Source organism: Dermacentor silvarum, chromosome 5 (genome assembly GCF_013339745.2).
Source record: "Dermacentor silvarum isolate Dsil-2018 chromosome 5, BIME_Dsil_1.4, whole genome shotgun sequence".
Classification (NCBI taxonomy): domain Eukaryota; kingdom Metazoa; phylum Arthropoda; class Arachnida; order Ixodida; family Ixodidae; genus Dermacentor; species Dermacentor silvarum.
In genome coordinates this window covers 22,152,469-22,172,542 of record NC_051158.1, presented here as the reverse complement: position 1 = coordinate 22,172,542, position 20,074 = coordinate 22,152,469, and the positions used below count along the sequence as shown (strand labels likewise).

The 20,074-nt window shown below is 46.7% G+C and overlaps 1 protein-coding gene across 1 annotated transcript in view; it reads left to right on the top strand.

The window, feature by feature from the left end:
• Window positions 1-357: 357 nt before the first annotated feature.
• LOC119453051 (nucleosome-remodeling factor subunit BPTF-like) overlaps window positions 358-20,074 on the top strand; it is a 42,761-nt gene continuing 23,044 nt past the window's right edge. The window contains exons 1-8 of the mRNA XM_049667207.1: window positions 358-1,574; window positions 7,672-7,794; window positions 9,339-9,547; window positions 11,072-11,190; window positions 12,174-12,522; window positions 14,941-15,153; window positions 16,510-16,889; window positions 18,793-19,033. Coding sequence (XP_049523164.1) covers window positions 358-1,574; window positions 7,672-7,794; window positions 9,339-9,547; window positions 11,072-11,190; window positions 12,174-12,522; window positions 14,941-15,153; window positions 16,510-16,889; window positions 18,793-19,033 — 2,851 coding nt within the window. The remainder of the gene's footprint in view (window positions 1,575-7,671; window positions 7,795-9,338; window positions 9,548-11,071; window positions 11,191-12,173; window positions 12,523-14,940; window positions 15,154-16,509; window positions 16,890-18,792; window positions 19,034-20,074) is intronic.

The following is a 20,074-nucleotide window of genomic DNA, read 5'->3' as shown; positions in this document are numbered from 1 at the left end:
CGCCGAGAGGGGTAACGCAATATGTCGAACAACAGAGCCGTGTGTCGCGGTCGCTTGATCGATTTTGTGCCTGTGTGACGCGCAATTTTGCCGAACGGCATGGTGGTTGTGTGATTTGTGCGTTCGGACGGTGCGTGTGAACACTCGGTGCCCACGGCGAGTACGGATGCATAAACGGCGAAACGACGTTGTCAATGTATAGGTCACGTGATCCCAACGGCGGTAATGGCGGCTCACAAAATGTAGGCCCAGTATGGATCGTTTGCAGGAAAATACCGAGCCCCAGGTAAATACGGGCCCCGCCCCGGGCCGAACAAAGCTTCCCTAGCGGGTTTAGGACGATACTGAGTCCCTGCGATGTCATCGCGGGGCCGTAGGGGCCGCGGGCGGCCGCCCAAGTCGGCGGTACTCTCGCATAGGCCTAGCTTGCTCAAGAAGCCTCGCTACCTGTACGCTGGCTCCAGCGCCCAGAGCTCGCGCCTGGGTCTTCACTTGCGCCAGTACGAGAACAGCACGCCGCAGCCCCAGCTCAAGCAGAGGCTCCGCGAAAAATCGCAGAAGGTTCGGTCTTTCATTCAGACTGTGCTCGGAGGCGGCGGCGACGACGAGGACAATGACTTGGAGCCCCCTCCGTCCAGCGGCGACGAGAGCGACTACCAGCGCGCCGAGGACGAAGAAGACGACGACGACGGCTCGGTGGCCAGCTACGAGTCGGACGACGTGAGCGTGTACTCGCAGAGCAGTTACAGCACCATCTCGAGCACGACTCCCGCCAAGCGCAAATGGACCTCGTCCTCGCGGAGGGCGCACAGCCCCGTGTTCCTGCAGGAGCGCGAGCTGCCTGCGCTGGCGCTGCCCAAGAGCTCGGAGGACCTGATCCTGCCCACGTGCCACATCATGCGCGCCTTGAGCATCTACGAGACGCTGCGGCACTTCAGGAACATCCTGCGGCTCACGCCGTTCCGATTCGAGGACTTCTGCGTCGCCCTGATGTCGGACGAGCAGTCGGCGCTCCTGTCCGAGGCGCACATCGCGCTGCTGCGCGCAATCCTGCGCGAAGAGGAGGCGGCGGGCACCCAGTTCGGGCCGCAGGACCTCAAGGACAGCATCAACGTGCACCTGTACATGGTGGACGCGGTGACGTGGCCCGCGGTGTTGCGAATGTATCTGACGAGCGACCCCGAGTACCGGCCCATGCTGGCCGCGCTCGAGCGGTGCGAGTACCCGTTCACCGCGGTGGCGAGCAAGCTGAACGTGCTCGAGTTTCTGTGCGACCAGTTCCTGACCACGGCGCAGGCGCGCGAGGACATCACCAGCGAAGGCGTGGCCAAGCACGACGATCACTGCCGAGTGTGCCACAAGCTGGGGGACCTGCTGTGCTGCGAGACCTGCCCGGCCGTCTACCACCTGGCCTGCCTCGACCCGCCTCTCGAGGACGTCCCCACCGAGGACTGGATCTGCACCGTCTGTCAGGCCAACCAGGTATTACATATAGAACGACGCAACAAGGTGTCTCCCCCACTGCCGCTTCACCTTTTCACGTGTGGATTGCTGATGATCGGCCGATTTGAAATGTGTGCCTGATTGTGGGTGTGTTGACGCGGGTGAGCTGTTGATGCTGATGGCTGAAGTGAGATGCTTGCGAGGGTTGGTGTCGAGCTTGTTTTGCGAAATGCTTAGAAACCGGCCAACTGCCCGTTTTGATTCGCATTGATGGCGTGTTGAGTGGCCTCGAGCAGGCTTTTCTGCGATGGGTGTCGTGGATGATTTTTTGACAGTTGGTTTAGGATGCCTGCAGGTGTTGTCAACGTTGCCGAGTGTGTGAAACTATCCAGCTTGTTCATACTTTCTCAGGAACCGTGTGAAAACGGTGGCAGTTTCGTTCGTGTGTGCCTGAGATGGCGACTACTCAGGTTTTGCTAGTTCGTCGGTGAGAGATCTCCAGGGGAGCTGTCAAGATTCTCCAGATGTTCAGGCCTCACGAACTGAAAAGTGATGTAGAAGGTGCAATATGTTCATGATCACACTGTTGATGACGGCAGACATTAGCGAGGATGTTGTTTGATCTGTGCTTGCTGAAGACGGCATATATAAATATCTTTAGTGGGTGCAGTGTGCTGTCGGTAACAGGCAATGTGAGTGTTAGTGTATTTGGAACCTGAGTAGGTGTAATTTATTTGATTACTGTATGCGACAGCTGCATCATGAATGCAACAATCTGTCCAAAAGGTGGAGGAAGCCACTTTCACTGCACGTTTTGGGTCGTACACATGCTAATCAGCACAAATTGTGTCATTAACAAACTCATGCTGCATAGGTGGATTAATTAATGAAGATGAGGTCATTTTCTAGGGTCTGTGCAGTAGTGCATGTAAAGCCCGTTTCACATGGATCTACAACAGCTGCGTTTTTCGCATACTCATTAAGCATTCTGACTGGCGATGACGTATGAGCGAGCCGCCTCCTATTGGTTGTCTGTTTCCACCGCTACAGTGGCTACTACCGCATCTGCGTTTTCGCTGAGAAGTTCAGTACGCTGAACATCGAAAAATCGCACGCACAAAGGGTCCGGCGGGGGCCTATTTCTCGCAGTTGCGAATTCGCAAACAATATCGCACCATGTGAAACAGGCTTAAGGTGTGCGTCCTTGTGTAGTACTGGCCTTTCACAGTATCTCATCACGTTTATTCGACATTGAGCCAACTTCCTTTCTGTTGCGTGGCCAGGCGGACATAACACATTCTCAAGTATAAAGCCAGCTGAGTATTTGTGCAAGCTATAAAGATATAAGCTGACTGATGCAGGGGCCTGGTCAGACAAATAAAGGTAACCTGCTGGAGGATGCTTACATATGAGAATGCCGACTCATGAAAGTCACACAAAAAGACAAACATTGAGTCAAGTAGAAGGAATGGATTAGTTTTGCAAAATGAATCAAAAAAGCAAAATTTTTACCAGGAAAGGATTTTTCATAGGTGAGATGATGCAGTCTTGGGACAGTATTGGTGTCACGACTGTGAACACATTAAATCAGGTCCTGGTGATGTCCTGTTTTATAAGAATGAGTACGATGGTACTCGCCTGACTGACATCCAACAGTGTGTCGCATGACCTCTTGGTAACTTTCTCCAAACCCAGAGTGCAGTGGTACCCACGTAAGACAATGTCCAAGAAACACGGTGAACAGTACACAACCACTTTATTGGTTCTTCTACAGAACTCGCTGTTATTTCATCTTTGTTCTTTTAACTGTGTTTGTTGGAGTGCGTTGTGCACTCTGCATGACCCCTCTTGAAACAGTCAATAGCAGCATGCTAAAAGTTTCTTGGTACAAACCCCATGGTATCCACAGTGCTTATGTGCGACTAGCTAGACCTAGTGCCTACTTTTATGGTTGCAATTAATGCTGTGTAGGTTTAAGTTTTCTAAATGAATGACCCACCTTTGTTTTGTTGGCTATTCATTATCAGCCGCGTGGCTTCTGTGTGTGCGGAAATGGTTTATAGTGCTCGAGCAGGGCTTAACTTGGTTTACTGGCTAGTTGCCAGCTTGTCAAGGAAAACTTGCGTCTGCTTTTGCTGTGAATCACCTTCAGGGTGTGATGCAGATGCGAGGAGGCCACGTCATTATTTTTATTTTATTAAAAATAATGGAGTTTTTTTGTTTGTTTTTTTTTCATTATGGGACTGAATGTTTATTATTGCGTGAGGAAGTTTCTGATCTCCCAAACACCTTTGAAATGTTTTTTCTTTTCATTAACAGGGGGGGTGTAGCATATGGAATTCATATGGCTCGTGAGTTTTCAGAAATGGCTATAAGTTACCCAAGATGTGTGCTGCTGGCTTTCAGGTGTTCTTAGATGGCGAGATAATGTTTCATTGAAAGCATCATCACCATACTCAGCCTGCTTGCAAACTGACATCGGGAACTCCGTCACGTTTGTGACCAGAGCACACCTGCCAGCATTTTGCGATGTTTTGTAAAATGTGAGATGCAAATTGCTCTAAGCATGTCGCATTGGACATTGATGGCTTAATTTCTAGGTTCTCCCCTTACATGCCGTGTGAAAAGCAGCAATGGCCCACCTGCTTGCAAGCAGTCCATGAAAGGTGGCAGGGGACGCATTTCTTTGCCACGGTTGCAGTTTCTGACTCTCTAAGTAGCTGCAAACACAAGATAAAAACGATGCGATTCAGGGCCTGACAAGGGCAGCGCCGCACGCCTGTCAGCTGCTTTTTATCTTTTACGTCTGGACGCGTGCGCATTTCCAGATGGGTGCCCCTACGGCATCATCGCCTTCTGCTTGCCTCTGTGCGCTTCGTCCTTAGCGTTTGGGAAGGGTATCCGATTCCCCGATGAGACAAACGCAGGATGCAGGCAGCCTTGATGTTGTATTTCCCAGTGGAAACCTTTGGTTCCCGCTTTAAGGCATGCTCGTAACATTGCTACGATAGCCGCTGGGACAAGTCTATGGAAACAAAACTATGCTATAGGTCCTGGTAGTTTGACAAGCATTACTCATTGGACCTCCTGGATTATCCGTCCCGGACTGCCCGAGACGTTGCATAAGCAACGCTCATTGGCTGAAAGCACCGCCTCGTGCAGTCTGGGGACTGTCAGGGAGGGATAATCAAAGAGGCCCATCGACTATTCATGACCCATGTCTTTTTAATTGCCAGCAGCAGCCTATTTTATGTCACCTGGAGGCCAAAGGCCTCTCCTGGTGATTTCAAGCTGCCCCTGTTTTGCATCTGGTTACTCATTCTGTGCCTGCATATTTCCTAACTTCATCACACCACCCAGTTCCCTGGCATCCTCGACTGCACTTCCCCTCCCTTGGGACCCATACTGTAACACTATTTAACCACGGTTATCTGCCCTACACGGTCAATGGCCTGCCCAGCTTTCCACGTTTTGTTCCTAACCTCAACTGAAGTAGGAACACGTGTTACGTGACAGCCATCGGGCTAAAAAGGATGTTCCACATCTGGCCATCATGGTTCTGAGTGGCGCTGGCCAACGCACCTAGGGCTAGGTCTAGTAAACATAAGTACTCCAGTTAGTGGACGAATTGATGGCCGTCGCCGTAGCACAATTGGTAGTGCAACGCACACGTAATGCGGAGGTTGCGGGTTCGGCTTCCGCCGGCGACAAGTTATCTTTTTGTCCGCTTTCATTTCTCTTTTCTTCATTATTTTCTACACTCCAGTTTCAACCACACTTAATTTCCCCCTATGATTTCCTTGGCTGCGTTGTCTGTTGGCTTTATGTGGTTATGATTAACAAAATTGAGTGCCTCGGTGCCCCTTTTTCTTTTGCTGCTCTTTAGGTAGCAGCACCCTTCTGCTTATTGCTTTTGGGTAGGAATATCCCAGTCCGCACAAAAAGTACCCTTGTTTTAAATGTTAATTGGCTTTCTTTAAATATTCCGGTGTTGTTTAGGCCCCTGTAGCAGAGGCCTAAGGTACAAAAAAAAAAAAAAAATGAAGGATGTTAAGTAATGCAAAAGGTATCAAAATGTGTTTGGGAAACCGCTGCTGCGCAAGTAGTGAAAAATTATTGCGTTGTCTTTATTAGGATGTCCCTTTTGACACTGTTGCAGGCAGCTGCTGTGATTGGTTTTCATGCCAGAAAGAAGATGCTTAAAATTTCAAACCTGGTACTGTAAATGCTTTAGTTGTTTATATTAAGTTCAACTTCATTGTGCTAAAGAAAGTTCTGTTTGTTAGTTTCGTGATAGGGTTGAAATGCCTGATACATTGCTCGGCACATCGGTGTTAAATGAAATGTAAGAGTGTTAGCTTGCTTGGGTTTTAAAATTACAGCGAACAAAAGAAAATGACGGTTGAGCTTAGTTATGATTGCTGTCTATATTGTACAGTTGCTGAGTATACGTACCAAAGTGGCTCTGTGGCCACGGTGATCTGCCGCTACATGCAAGGTTGCGGCTTCATTTCTAGTTCCAGCAACAGAATTCAAACGTTGGCGGAATGCACACATGTTTAGGCGATGCTAAAGGGGCCCTGAACCACTTTTATTTGAAGGCCTCAAAGATGCCTTGGAATGAGTGAAGTGCTTCCAAGAAATATATTGCTGAAAGCACTCTTGGCACTTTGCCAAGATTAATAACACACAGACGAGCCATGGTGACTGCTTTTTGATGTGGGTGAAATGCGGAAACACCCGTGTACTTAGATTTAGGTGCAGGTTAAAGAACCACAGGTAGTCCTAATTATTCTGGAGTCCCCCGCTACGTTGTGCCTCATGATCATATGGTCGTTTTGGCACTTAAAACCCCACAATTTAACATGGATGACATGAGTGCAAACTTTTTTTTTTTTTTATCGAAAGGCATGTTACTTATACAATGATGATGATGATATCTTGTGGCCAATTTACTTTTTGTACCGGGCGGACGACATTGGTGTCCTATCCGACTAAGGACAAAAAGGATTAAAAGAAACAACCACTAAAAAGAAAACAAAAGAAGAAGAAAAAAAAAGCACAAAATATTTCAAGCATAATACATCTCGTGCAAGCACCACCTAGTTGTAAAAAGAGAACATCCATGTGGTAGCAAAAAAGAAAAAAGTTATCAAACAACCTCACCAAAACATTGCGAGCAAACAACACTTGACGCGTAAGAAATATTGTTCAATCAATCCCGCAACATGTGCTGCACTTATTATACGCAAATTCTTTTTCTGTCAACGAAATAGGCAGCTGACAGAATTTGGGCTGGTGTCGTCCATTTCTGAATCCTTGTCATCTGTGCGTTAGTTAATCAATGGACAGTATGAATTGATACAGACTCGCCCAGGTGTCAGTTGCGTACAGCGTGCTGACTGTTGTGCCACGAACACTGTTTTGGGGACACAGATGCATCTTGGGCTAGTCTCGTGAAATCTCGCCAAAGTGAAAGTACTTCTGAAAGTGAAGGCCCAAGAATACCACCTGTGGGCAGCAAAGGCCCTGCCAGGACACGGGGCACTTATGCTGTTTGTCTTGGCAATCCGAAGGAATAATGATCTCGCATAATAAATAGGCATCTGGCGTATATTTTACACACACTAAAAACACCAGGACCCCCCCCCCCCCCTCCGTTTTTTAATTGCCTTCCCCCATCCATTTGATAGCTGTTGACAGCTTCTAAGGAAATGCAGCTGAATTGCAGAAAATATTTACCTAGGGGTGCAGTTCTGTAGATTTTTTTTCTTTTGTTTTTGCTTCGCATGCTGGTTCACCGACCACCAAGTCAACCTCTCAGTGGAATGTATGACAAGAAAGTGATAGAAATAAAAGAAAAAAAAAATTGTAGCGAAATATCAACCTTCGTCTGAGAGCCAAGCTTCAGACCCCTGCCTTACCAGGGAGAAGTCGTTCTACTAGTTGAGCCAGGCTGTAGCGTAGCAGATGGCAGCAGTATGGTGAATTAATAAGCTTGCAACGTGATAAACTGGAACAATGGTTGATTAAACGGGCTCCATAGAAATCCACAGGGAGGTGGAAGTTTTATGGAAAAGTAAATTTTAAAGGGGAATGAACCCTTCTTTGACTTGCGGATTTCCTAATGATCTGGTTTGCGTGTTTGTTCACTTTATGTGCATTCACCTTGACCTTTGTCTGTCTGTCTGTTTGCCTACTTCATTGTTTGTGCAATTATATTTGCAGGTGTCCTGGGGTCACAGACTGTATATCAGACATCGAGAAAGGGGGCCTGCTCAGTCGACAAGAATGCCTGGGTCTCGACCGGCATGGCAGAAAGTACTGGTTTCTGTGTCGAAGGATCTTTGTGTGAGTAGCTTGCATTTTGCGATTTCGCTGGGCTGACGTGTGCGCGGTGGGAGAAACCTCAGCTTCTGATTGGTGTGTTGATATGACTTTTTTCCTACTTAAAGGCCACCTGCAAAGAAGTTTCTAGGCTGCATAAAAAGCCTTGTTTCAGATGATGCGTATACAGAGCATTCCATGCAAAATTTTACATTGGAAATACGGGTGGATGTGTCTCCAAAGGCTCACAAAGTTGGACGTTCATGATACTGAAATTGAAGAGAAAAAAATGTAACCATTACTTCTCATTGGAAGTGATGCATGACTTGTTACACGGCTCTCCTCGGCACTGCCTCTGAAATTAGGTGGCGCCCACAGTGTGCTGAAAATTTTCGGAGGGGACGTGCTTAGACTTCATATCTTCAAACCACCTGGTGTGGGCATTGTCAGCTTAGGTGCTTTTTGAAGGTTACTAATGAGGAAATTAGATGATCACCAGTCTTGCAGTGTTGCCGAGATTGCTTCAGTAGTATATTATACTCATTTATAACCAATTTACCCTAAGTGAAACTTCGGTGCAGTCGGCCTTTAAGGCCTCTCTAGCTGTACATGTGGGTCCACGTTTGTTGTGGTTAACTTGGAATTATGTATATGTATATATGAACGACAAGAAAGGGATATTTGCTCCATGTGCTCCAAACTCTGGACTTTTGTTGGCTTCTTATGGTATATATATATATATATATATATATATATATTTTCGTTTGCTTTTGGTTGTGGTGACCGGAATGAAACTTTGGAATAAAAATGTGCACAACCATGTTCTGTCTAAGCTTTTTACTGTTTGCTGCAAGTGTTGGAGATTTTCTTGTTAGTTTTCCAAGCACTGTTGACAAATGTGCTTGTAATATGTGGATTGCATGGGCATACAGCAATACTTTTCATTGGAATTTAATGCAGTACTGGGACCCTCTATTTATATGTGCTTTTTTTCTACTCCTTTTTTTTTAATACCTGAGGTCATTTCAGGTACACTTCGGATGTTTTATTACCTCGTGTAGTGCACTGATAATCGCAAAAGGTATCCTCAGCAGCTGAGTTTTCTGTGCTAGTGTAGGAAGGTATGTAAATTGCGAATGTTTCATCATGGTTAGGGTTTTATTGAACTTTCTGTTGACTCATCAAGGGTGAGATTTTCGTTTGGTCAGAATTCAAAGTGTTACTTCTTTTTTCTTGCATCAAGTGAAATAATGTCATTAGAGTTAATTAGTTTCGGCTGGTGAATCAAGCGTCGAGCATTCACTGCACACAAGCTTGACAGCCAGTCTAAATTTGTTGAAGTCTTCGTGACGCCATTGTAGCGCAAATGAAACAAACACAAAGAATAGAAGACCGGACACCACGAGTGCTACAATGGCTTCACTAAATATCGGCCAACTTTGCAGAGAACAAGTTATTTTTGTTCAAAGCTGTTGATATATTGCATTGACTGTGGGGTTTCCAGATCCCTAAACTCTGCAACTTGCCTCACACTATATAAATGTGAAAACTCTGGACTTGTATTTCAGGGAAGGGGAGAACAACGAGGCATTCTACTACTCTACGCCAGCGCAGCTGGAGGAGCTGCTCGACGTGCTCGATGCAGAAGATCTGGAGCTGGACTTGTGCCGGACCATCGCCGAGTTCCGCGACGAGATCGTCCGGCACATGGAGCTCACCGAGAAGCTCACGAACTCATCCAAGGGAAACAGGAAAACCTACCTGGACTCCGAGAACGGTACTTTGCATCTGCCTGTTTTGAAGCAAAGCTTTTCTTTGGCTCCTCCCGGCACTTAGCATGGACGCCTGTCTGGCCGAGTGAACTGGTCTGGTATAGGAGGCAGTGTAATCAAAGGTCCCAACTTGGTGGCCTGTTCCTGATAGTAGCACGGGCGGTATTCTCGAGCGATCACTTTTGCGAGATTATGCGCAACTCGGTGCAGGACGCATTGGCGTATGTGGTGAACATTGTTTCTGGCACTTTGTCAAGCTCGCTATGGGAGCGCGTTGAGCCGTATGCTTGAACGTCTTCTGTGCTGAGTCGCACTAAAGTGATGGTACCCTCAAAAGTGATTGCTCTAAAATAGTGCCCCAGTGCACTATGTTTTTCTTTGCAAGTGTATGAATGAAGATTGTAATAAGGGCCTTTGCATTAACCAACGGAGCTAACCCATAACTGTACCCAGCAGCACGTCTGAGCTATCACTTGATTTTTACAATTGTCCTCGAGTGGTTTTCTCCCAATTTTATTGAGCTTGTGCAGCTCTTGTGTTCCGTGGTTCTACTGCAAGATTGTTCTTTCTTTTTCATTTTTGTAATGCTGAGCAAGGCACACATTAGAAAAAGACTGTCATAAAGACAATTTTATAAAGCTGTCGATGAACCTCAGACTTCAATAAACACTGAGTTAAGCTATGCTGACAAAGGCGTTGAGTGCGCCAGACTGTAAAGAATGTTACATATGATGTAAAGAATGTTAGATATGATGGTCATGGGCTAGTGTCTTGATAATTAGTAGTCGGGAAAATTCAAAACTTCCTTTTTTTTTTCATAACTCCTTTTTTTTTTCATATTCCTTTAAGTGAAGGAATGTCATTAAAGTTAATCGTACTCTTTCATGCATAACAGGCAACGCTGTGAAGACTAGTAGAAAGAACTTGAATTCTGGGGTTTTACGTGCCAAAACCACATTTGATTAGGAGGCACGCCGTAGCGCAATTTTGACCAGCAGGGGATCTTTAACTTGACCCCCATGCATGGGACACGGGTGTCCTTGCATTTAGTCCCCTTAGAAATGCGGCCACCGCGGTGGATTACTTCTAGAGAGACTTTTCCCGCTTGCACATGCAATAAAAAAAAAAATCCCGTCGCGGTGGCTCAGTGGCTAAAGCGTTGCTCTGCTGAGCATGAGGTCGCGGGATCGAATCCCGGCCACGATGGCCGCATTTCGATGTAGGCAAAATGCAAAAATGCCCGTGTGCTTGCGTTGTAGTGCATGTTACAGAACCCCAGGTGGTCAAAATTAATCCGGAGCCCTCCACTACGGCGTGCCTCATAATCAGAACTGGTTTTTGGCACATAAAACGCCAGAAAGGAAGAAGGAAAAGCAAATAAAAATATGGCGTCACATATGAGCGGGAATTATAGGTATGAGTCGTGCAATTCAATCTAACATTAAGTCCCATAATTTTATGTGGCAAAATATGGTGAAATGTTTTTACACAGAAAAGGTGTCACAAATGTGAACCTAATTTCCTTGCAGCCACTCTGGCCAAGGTGCAGGCAGAGCGAGCAGCACGGAGAGCCAGGGAGGAAGAGGAGAGGAAACAGCGGGAGGCCCAGGAGGCTGAGGAACGGCGGCGGTTGGAAGAAGAGAACGCGGTGAGTCTCATCTGGAGAGATCGCTCAGTTTCGCGTGCAGGCGCCGGGACACCTCGGTGGAGGAACGGAGTCTGCATTCACATGACCTCTAATGCTAAGCGTTTCCTCATTGGCCAGCTTTTTTGCCGGAGTACCTCCTGATTTGCCGTTAATTTTTGTGTGAGCATTTCCTCATTGGCCAGAGTCTGCTTGAACATTTCCTCGTCGGCCAGTGTCTGCTAGACCTATTTCCTCACAGGCCAGTGTTGTTAGATTGGCTAGTGTTGCTAGAGCGTTTGGTGATTCGCCAAAGCTTGGGCTCATGATAATGCGATGGTTGCCACGGCGATATCCAATTTTGGATGGTGCTTAGAAAAAAGCTTTGTGAATTTCCTTGTAATGAAGTCACATCTCCATGAAAATACCTTCGTTATATCCCATATTTATTATAAACATACAGGCTGATATAAAAAAAAATACAAAATTCTTGATTGGGTCCCTGTCAAAGCAATGCTAGCATGATCCCTTCAATGGGCCAGCATGGAGTCCCCGGATGATCTTAATGGCATATGTCATAGATGTGATCGCACGAAATTGGCTCCTAAGTTTGCTGGCTGAGGGCCGGCCAAGACAAGCCGCTTGCCAATACACAAGTGCCTAGAATGTGCCGTTTCAAGTTGCTTTTGGCGAGTAAATTGTGCTACTGGAATCTTGAGCTGGGGTGAATGAACGAATATTCGCTTCGCCGCTAACCGATAGCGTTTTGTATTTAGCATTTAGGGCTTCGTTATAGCTGCAGAATACTCATTGAAATGGAGCATGGCCAGCCATATTTGAAGTTTACTTTGTTATAACCGATTGTTCGACTGTATGTGTACAGCTTCCAGACTGCATTCTTTCCCGTCTGACTGTATTTAACTTAAGTAGCAGTATTTTGACTCATTGATGGGTGGCAAAGCCCTTCAGTGTCGTGACACACCGACCTTGTGGTTAAAACATTGCAGGCAATGGCGGCAGCCAACCTGGAAAGTGCGGCGCACCGCTTTCTCAATTCGGTAGAAGACAGCCTCCTCATGCCGTGCCCCCTCAAACCCGAAGACGGCCTACCCCATTTTGCGGAGATGCCGCAGATGGTGGAGGAGCAAATTAACGTTGCGTCGCACGCCAACATCCTCGACATGGGCGACGAAGAGAACCGGATGGATTGCGGGGACGTGTCGGACATGCCGCCTCCGGAACCGATGGAGGTTGACACGAAGCCCGACGTCACGGAAATGGAGGAGGAGGTGACGACTACAACCATGGTCACTACGGTGGTGACAACGACGACCAGCACCAAAACGGTCACAATGGGTGAGTCTACGCTTCGGAAGTGTTTCAACCGGCCCCGGTGTCTCCTTCGTGGCTGTGGCGTACTGCCGATGAGAGCAAGGTTGGGGGATTCCATGCCCGGTCCCAGCAGCTGCACCTCGAAATGACGATGGAATGTAGAACTGCGCGTGCGCAGTGCTGCTAAAAAAAAAAAAAATTGAAAGCAGCAACAGACGTCTGTTACGCATAATTATGTGGAAAGGTGACGTGTAGTCACTCTGTAGTCGCTTTCTAAGCGTGTACATTTTGGAGTCAGAATTGAGCTGCTGTTATGAATGCAGGTGGTCTTGGAAACAGAAGAATGCATTGGAGTAGTTTTGAAAATGTTCGTACCGTATTTATTTGATTATAAGGCGGTCATGCTTATAAGGCAAGGGTGCATCTCCTAATTCCTGGTAAAGGGTAATCTGCCAATTCCTTTCTTGGGGGAACCGAAGAAAAAACAAATAAACATGAGTATGCGCATCAATATAAGACGATAAAGAATAGCTGGCAGATTATCGAGACTCGGCGGGGATCATCTGAAATACTGAATGCCTAAATGCAAAATTGCGACCATGAAATGGGGGGGGGGTTGCTTCAACACGCGAAGTGCTGGTTATAAGCGAATTACGGCGCACGCTGCCGTAAAGCCACACTGTAAGTCGAAGTGCACGCTGCCATAAAACCACACCTAAAGGCAAAATTTGCATATAAGGCAAGGGGTGGCTTCGAGGCTAAAAAATTATGGGAAAAGACCTCACCTTATAGTCGAATTAATACGGTATATAAATTTTTTGGTACTTGATCTAGTAAATTAGGCACACGTCGGAAATTCTTGCGATTCAAATTCATCTGGAGCTCTCCCTCCCATTACAGCATCTCTCGTAGCATGTGTGTGTTGTTTCAGCATGCCCTTCTGGTTGGGCAGAGTGGTGTAAGAATTTTGTTCTTGCACAAACTTAGAATAAACATACGGAAAAAGGAAAGATTAAAGGAAATTAACAGATTTTTTTCGTTTGATTGTGTTTATATTAAAGTCAAAGGGTAGGATTAGTCAAGAGATGTAAGTTAAAGAACGCACAGCAGCAAGGTGGGAGTGTGAGCCACAACCTTTATGTGACGCCATGCAATGCTCTGCCAGTTGGATTTAAGGGCAGCGGCTACCTGCACGTCCATTTTCAAGTATATGTATAAGCACTAAACCTAGCCCTGAGAGTGTTAGCGAGGACCACTCATGGCCTTGGAAATGGATATGGAACGTGCTTACAACCGTGCGCATCGTGTAGATTGTTATATTCAATTCACAGTGTAAAAAAAAAAAAAAAAAAAGAGGTAAGGTGTCGATTACCTTTTTCGCAGACTTCTTCTTCTTTTTTTTCTTTTTTGTAAGTTTCATGTCATTATTTCTTGGCTTTGCATGGTGGTTACAAAAAGTCAGCCCCTTCAGTTCTGCTGCTTCTTCTCATCGATTACAATCTTGGAAAATGTGACAAGGTGGTGGCCCTCGAGTGTCAGAAAAAAATTTATGGTTTAGTTTATGCAACGTGGAACGAGTGAACCGCTAATTTTGTCAACATTTCTTTGTGCCACTCTTAGGAGCTGATTTGCTGTCTGTCTGGTTGTGCTGTCTGTAATATAGTCAAGCCTTCAGGTATGCCAAACTGGGAATTCTCGGCTGGCTTCTAATGCGCTTGCAGCACAGAGGAGATTCGCTTAGTGCAAATGATGCATCATTGGAAATTTGTAGGGATGTGCGAACGGGTAATTCTTGAGACCGAATCAGATTAGAATTGAATAGTGCCAGAAGCAAGTTAAACTGAATTCCGAGTAATTTTTTTAATAGCTCCCAAATGAAGAACACAGCTCTCTTCACTATTAATATAAAATAATGTGGACACCCAAGTAGTCACACTGTTAACAAGTTCTTGCCATTACATTGCACGCTATCAATAACTTTGCTTTTTGAAAGCACAAATGGAGATTTAGGCACAAATGAAGAGCTTGTTCTCATACCAAGTACTCTTGGGGGAGTGTGCATGATAACAGTTCAGGAGGAAAAAAACTGTGGCTCTCTGAGCGACGTAGTTGACTACACTGTGTATAACTTCTCATGCTTTATGTCGACTGTTACGCCAGGATGGAATTTATCACACTTTTCTTCAAACTTTAATTTTGATTATGCACGCTTGACGATCTGAAATACTTGTAAGCTATTTGAAAAATATCTGTATTCATGAATATAGCAGCTATTCAGTTTGAAGGACAAATCTAATAGGACAGAATTCGATATGTTATTTGAAGGTTTTTAATATTCGGCAGCCCTCGAAATTTGCAGAGAAAGATGACAGGAATGTTACGTGTCAGTGCACTTTGCCCTTATTTTTGCCCGCTCACTTCCCGTCTTTTTCGAACGTACAGTGAAATTAAAAGAAGAGGGGCCAGATGACATGGCCGAAGCCGAATCCAAAGCTGCACCTGAAACCAAAGAGAGTGAAGAGAAAGAGGCGGAATCGGAGCAATGTGGAGCAAAAGCCGACGACGGAGCAGCATCAGCAGCCGGCAAGAAGCCCTCGGAGGAAGACAGTGCGAAAAAGGCAGCTGGGAAAGGAACTGGCAAAGAGGAACCGGACAGTGAGTCATGTTTTGCTAGTTGGTGTGCTCTCTCTGTGCATTCGGAAGTGGGTAGGAACAGTCATTAGAGTCACATAATGACCACTCAATGTGTTGGCTGTTTTGTGCCGATGCTGGGCACAAAATCGCAGGTTTGACTCCTGGCTACGTTCAGATGATGCAGGAATGCTGAGAGTAAGACAATCTAGGAGAAAAAATGAAACAAGACACAGTGTGTACTCCTCTGGTGGTATGGTTCTTGAATTGTGAATTTGAAATGAATTACAGTTGAACCTTGATATAATGAACATTGAAATAACAAATAATTGGGTATAAAAGTAAGCATAAAAATGTGCTTCCTGATTCAGTGTAGAATATGTGTCTACAGTCAACGTCTGATTTTTCGGACTCCCTAGGGGCCGCGAAAACGTCCGAAAAATCTGGCAGTCTGAAAAAACTAATTCATGCCTTTTACTGCCCCCAATGGCTCAAATCACCACAGGCACGTACGAAATGGCTCTGAAGGCCTACCAGTACACTTATTAGGTGTATCGGTGTTCATACTGTGATAGGAGAAAGCGGGTGCAAGCGTGTATTATTAAGGAATACACACCGTGTCCCATGACAATTGCCCCTTCCCACTCTGGGTATGCTTCACTGCGTAACACTTATGTATTGAGGCGACGCTGACTTTCGGGAACCGGCATTGTGCAATGTATCGTGCTTTCCGAGCTTCCATGACATTGGCTAAGATTACAGATGCGGAGTCGGCGCTATTACTGACATTGGCGAATTGTTTCAATGAAAAACACTGCACCGAACAGAAAAAAGCTTGGTAGCGAATGTCATAGTAGCTAGGCCTAATGCTGCCGCGGTGGTGGCTATGGCTGCTAGCGAATCTGCGTGCGGAGGGTCGCCGGTTCGAGGAGTCAAGATAATCAATATGGCAGCGGTGGTGGCTACGATTAATACCGTTTTGGACCTGCAGTCATGGCAAAAAGTCCGAAAAATCGGACAGCGAAAGTTTTTTTTGCATCAGAAATTTCAGACGTTCTTATACATTGACTCTATGGGGTACGTGGCGCCGCCGCGAAGGCAACCGAATTATCAGGTGTGTTCGGAAAATCGGTCATTGACGGTATTTGTAATGAACACTGGATATAATCAAGGTATGTTCATGCCAGATGTAATTAACAAGGTTCTAAAGTATAAAATTGAAAAACGAGATAACTGGACTAAAGGTCATTTAGGGCAAGATGAAAAGAATAACTTTTTTGGGGTGCTCATTCAAATAGAAAGTCCAATTTAAAAGCGTTGGCTGTGTCCAAGCAGACAGCTTTTACAGCAGAAGCATCGCACCACCTTCTGTCTGCACAGCGGGCCCGCGCTCTTCCATCGTGACTCGGTCCAAGACCGGTTCACTGGTGCCTCGGAGCTTCGCATTTGACACCACGAGTCGGTCTACGGGGTCCGCCAAGAAGTCCGGCGGGTCGTCGGACGGCGATGGCGACTCGGTCCTTGTGCTCACCAAGGACGGGGAGATCTCGCGGGTGTCGCGGGGCAAGGCGTCCGGCGCGGTGCCGCTCAACTCGGGGTCGTTGCTCTTCAAGCTGGGCATGGAGGGCAGCTACCGCAGCTTCACCAACCAGTACAACAGCAACAACCTGGCCCTGAACAAACACCAGCACGCCGAGGACAGGGACAAGCGGCGGCACCTGTCCCACAAGTTCTCGCTCACTGCGGCCTCCGAGTTCAAGGTGGGTGCCATGCGAGGCTTTATACCCTCTGTTCTTTATTAGGCAGCTTCGGTAAATTGTTTCGGCTGTTTATGTAAATGCAGGCAAAATAGTTACAGCCACACCGTATGCATCTCCATACCTGCCAAGTCTCCCAGATTAGGACCATTTCTTCCGGTTGTACGATTGACAGGAAAATCTCCCGGAAATTGCTGTTGTGTCCTGTTCCCGCGTCTAGCGCTTTGTCAGGCCACATTGGCAAAAAAAAAAAAAATCCAACCCAATCTAATCTAGTTAGAGGTTCATCACACAAAATTAAGAAAGTAGTAGGGAAACCCTATACATGCGCTATTTCGTTAACCGCTGAGTCGCTCCTTATGCTGACGGGGTTGTTGGGTGCCCTAGTCTCATTAAGCTAGCCAGCGAATACCACCTTCCGCAACTAGCAACACTAGACTCTCCATCGTTCTCCTCGGCGTCAGCCGCTCTGGCATAGCATAGGCCTATGGTCAGTCATGGCTTTAAAAGCAAGGAGCGCTAGCGCAAAAAGTATCTTCAAGTATTTTTAATGTAGTGCTCAGCCAAAGTGACACTGGATATTTTGTTGATACCAGAGAGCAATGCAGAGTACGAATGCCAATTTAACATCCTGAAAAATACGAAGATGCAGTGCCGCTCGTCCATGTGTCGCTCGTTCAAGTCACTGGGAAACGTCAACCTCGCAAAATGTGAAAGAAATGGAATTTCTTACAATCAGTCGTTATCTGAATAATTTTTGAACACCCGCCGCGGTTGCTTAGTGGCTTTGGCGTTGCGCTGCTAAGCACGATCTTCCGATATCAAATCTCGGCCGCCGCGGCCACATTTCGTTGGCGGCTAAATGCAAAAGCACCCGTGTGCCGTCCATTGGGTGCAGGTTAAAGAACCCCAGGTGGTCCAAATTAATCCGGAGACCCCCACTACAGCGTGCCTCATAATCAGATGGTGGTTGTGGGACAGAAGACCTGAGAATTTAAATTGTAAAGAATTTTTGAAGGGAAAATTAGCAACGATGAAATGCTTGCAAAAGTGAGACCTTGATGTTCATGTGGTCATTTGTATATCTGTAAATAAAGTAGTAGTGAAGTTCGTCTGGGAGTACTTGAAAATATCAACATAGGGGGGGGGGGGGTTACAGACTGACCCCCACCCCCTGAGTCGGAAGATCTCCCAGATTTAGTTTCTCCGAACTTGGCAGGTATGCGTCTCCCCGCGTTGGGGCTTTTAGTTGAGTGTTGGCGAATGCAAGGCCAGCGCTAAATGCTGTGCCGCCATCTGGTTGATGGAAACCAAAACAAGTTTTGCTGCAACAGTGGTTGGTGGCTATTGTTAGGCCTGGCAGTGTTAGGGCAGGCGGCTGTCCGAAAAATAACGACAAAGTGTTGCCGATACTTTGTCATCAAGTAGAGAGAGACTAAGTGAACGTTGACCTTTACGGTTTATGTTTTGTGGTCGCGACAAAGAGCAAGTAACAAGGCTGAAAATTGGGATCAATGTAAGTGGCCTCGGCACTGCCACGTTATGCAAGCTTACGCAGAGCCTGCAACACTAAATGCAAAAGTTAGCATGTGTATGTAACCTGCGAAGGTGTTCAAAGTGTTCTGCGCATGTACATTTTGCACGTGATATTTTGTAGCATACACAGAGGCATTGTGTACGCTATACTAAACCTGTCTGTTGCAACACGGGACTGCTAACAGCTTAACAGCAGGGCAACGCAAGGTAAACAGCTGTTGCCCTGTTGAAGACAACTGCCCTTGACGAAACATTCAGCTGTTCCCCGAAGAAATTTCCTTGTCGAAACGTTGGCTCCGGGCTGAGGCTGGCACGAGGTGGGACCGTTAACAAACGGGTGCGTCCTCCGCGTCCTCTGTCCTCGGCACAGTGGGGCGGCCCGGTGCACGGCAGCCGCGCGGCGCTGGTTGGCACCCTGCGGCAAACGCTGCTTCAGCTGGAGAGCAGCGTGCCCGCCGCCCTGCTGCACCCCAACTGGGCCATCCACAGGGGCAACTGGCTGCGCGCGGTCAACATGTGCACCTCGCCCCGCGACTTCTCCCTCGCCCTGGCCATCCTGGAGGCCTCTGTCAAGCCGGTCCTCTTCAATGCCGCCTGGAGCGACTCGCTCGGTACGTGCTTCGCTTCTGCGTCCTGGGACTGCATTTTGGGGTGACGACTTTTGAGGAGGTGTTGTTCCACTTCTTGCTTATTGCTTCATGATGAAAAGATTCAAAATGCGATGTTCCCTACACATTTGCTGAAATGGCAGCTTCCCATCTATATATTTTGAAGGCAGTTGCTTCAAAAATGAAAAACAACCTTATTTTGTGGGCTTGCATTGTCTCCCTTATCACTGTAACACATTGTTGTTGCTGAATTCACAGCACCCTTACATACACTCAGCTTTGTCTTGAAGCCTGTATTAGCACTCAATCATCTTGGGAGCTATCACTTTATGGTGTACACTTATTGAATAAGCCAGCAGTTAGGATGTTGGTCAGTCTGATAAAATGCCGCGCACGATGTTAACGTCATGCAAGATCTATGGTATCCTCGATGGTGGTGAATCAGGAACACGTTCCCTTGCTTCGGCCTCTTGACGAGATGCCGTTTTTGGTCGGGATGTTTTCAAAATGGGGTTGAAATAGCTTCAGCAAATTTGGTGGCCTGCCGCTTTGCGAGTGTTCCTTTTGTTTTCCTTGGTTTCATTTTGTGCGTCAACAGTGTTTTGTCCTCTCCCTCCCTCCTTAGATTCTAAGCATGTCAACGCTTCTGTGGCCTCGCGATTCGCGCTTGGTACGTATGTGCCACTGACGCACGGTGTTTTCAGAGTCGACCCACTCGTGCCTCCAATGGCACTGCCATAGAGTTTCTTACAGTTATCTAGAGAAAAACCTGGCGCTGGCTGGGCTCTTCTATGCTTAACAATGCCAGGATGTGGGTGGCTTTGGATTAACATCTTCCTTGGAGAGCAAGGACAGTTATATCAAACATAAGCACTGCCAGCTGGCTGCCATAGTTGTACGAAAGATGACAGTCTGTGCATGCTGTGTCGGCTTCAATTGTTTGTTTTTTTTTGTGTTCACTCACTTGCAGTACTATATGTGAGTCATCTTTGAGGAACGATATACAGCTGAACCCTGGTGTAATGAACATGGACATAACGAATT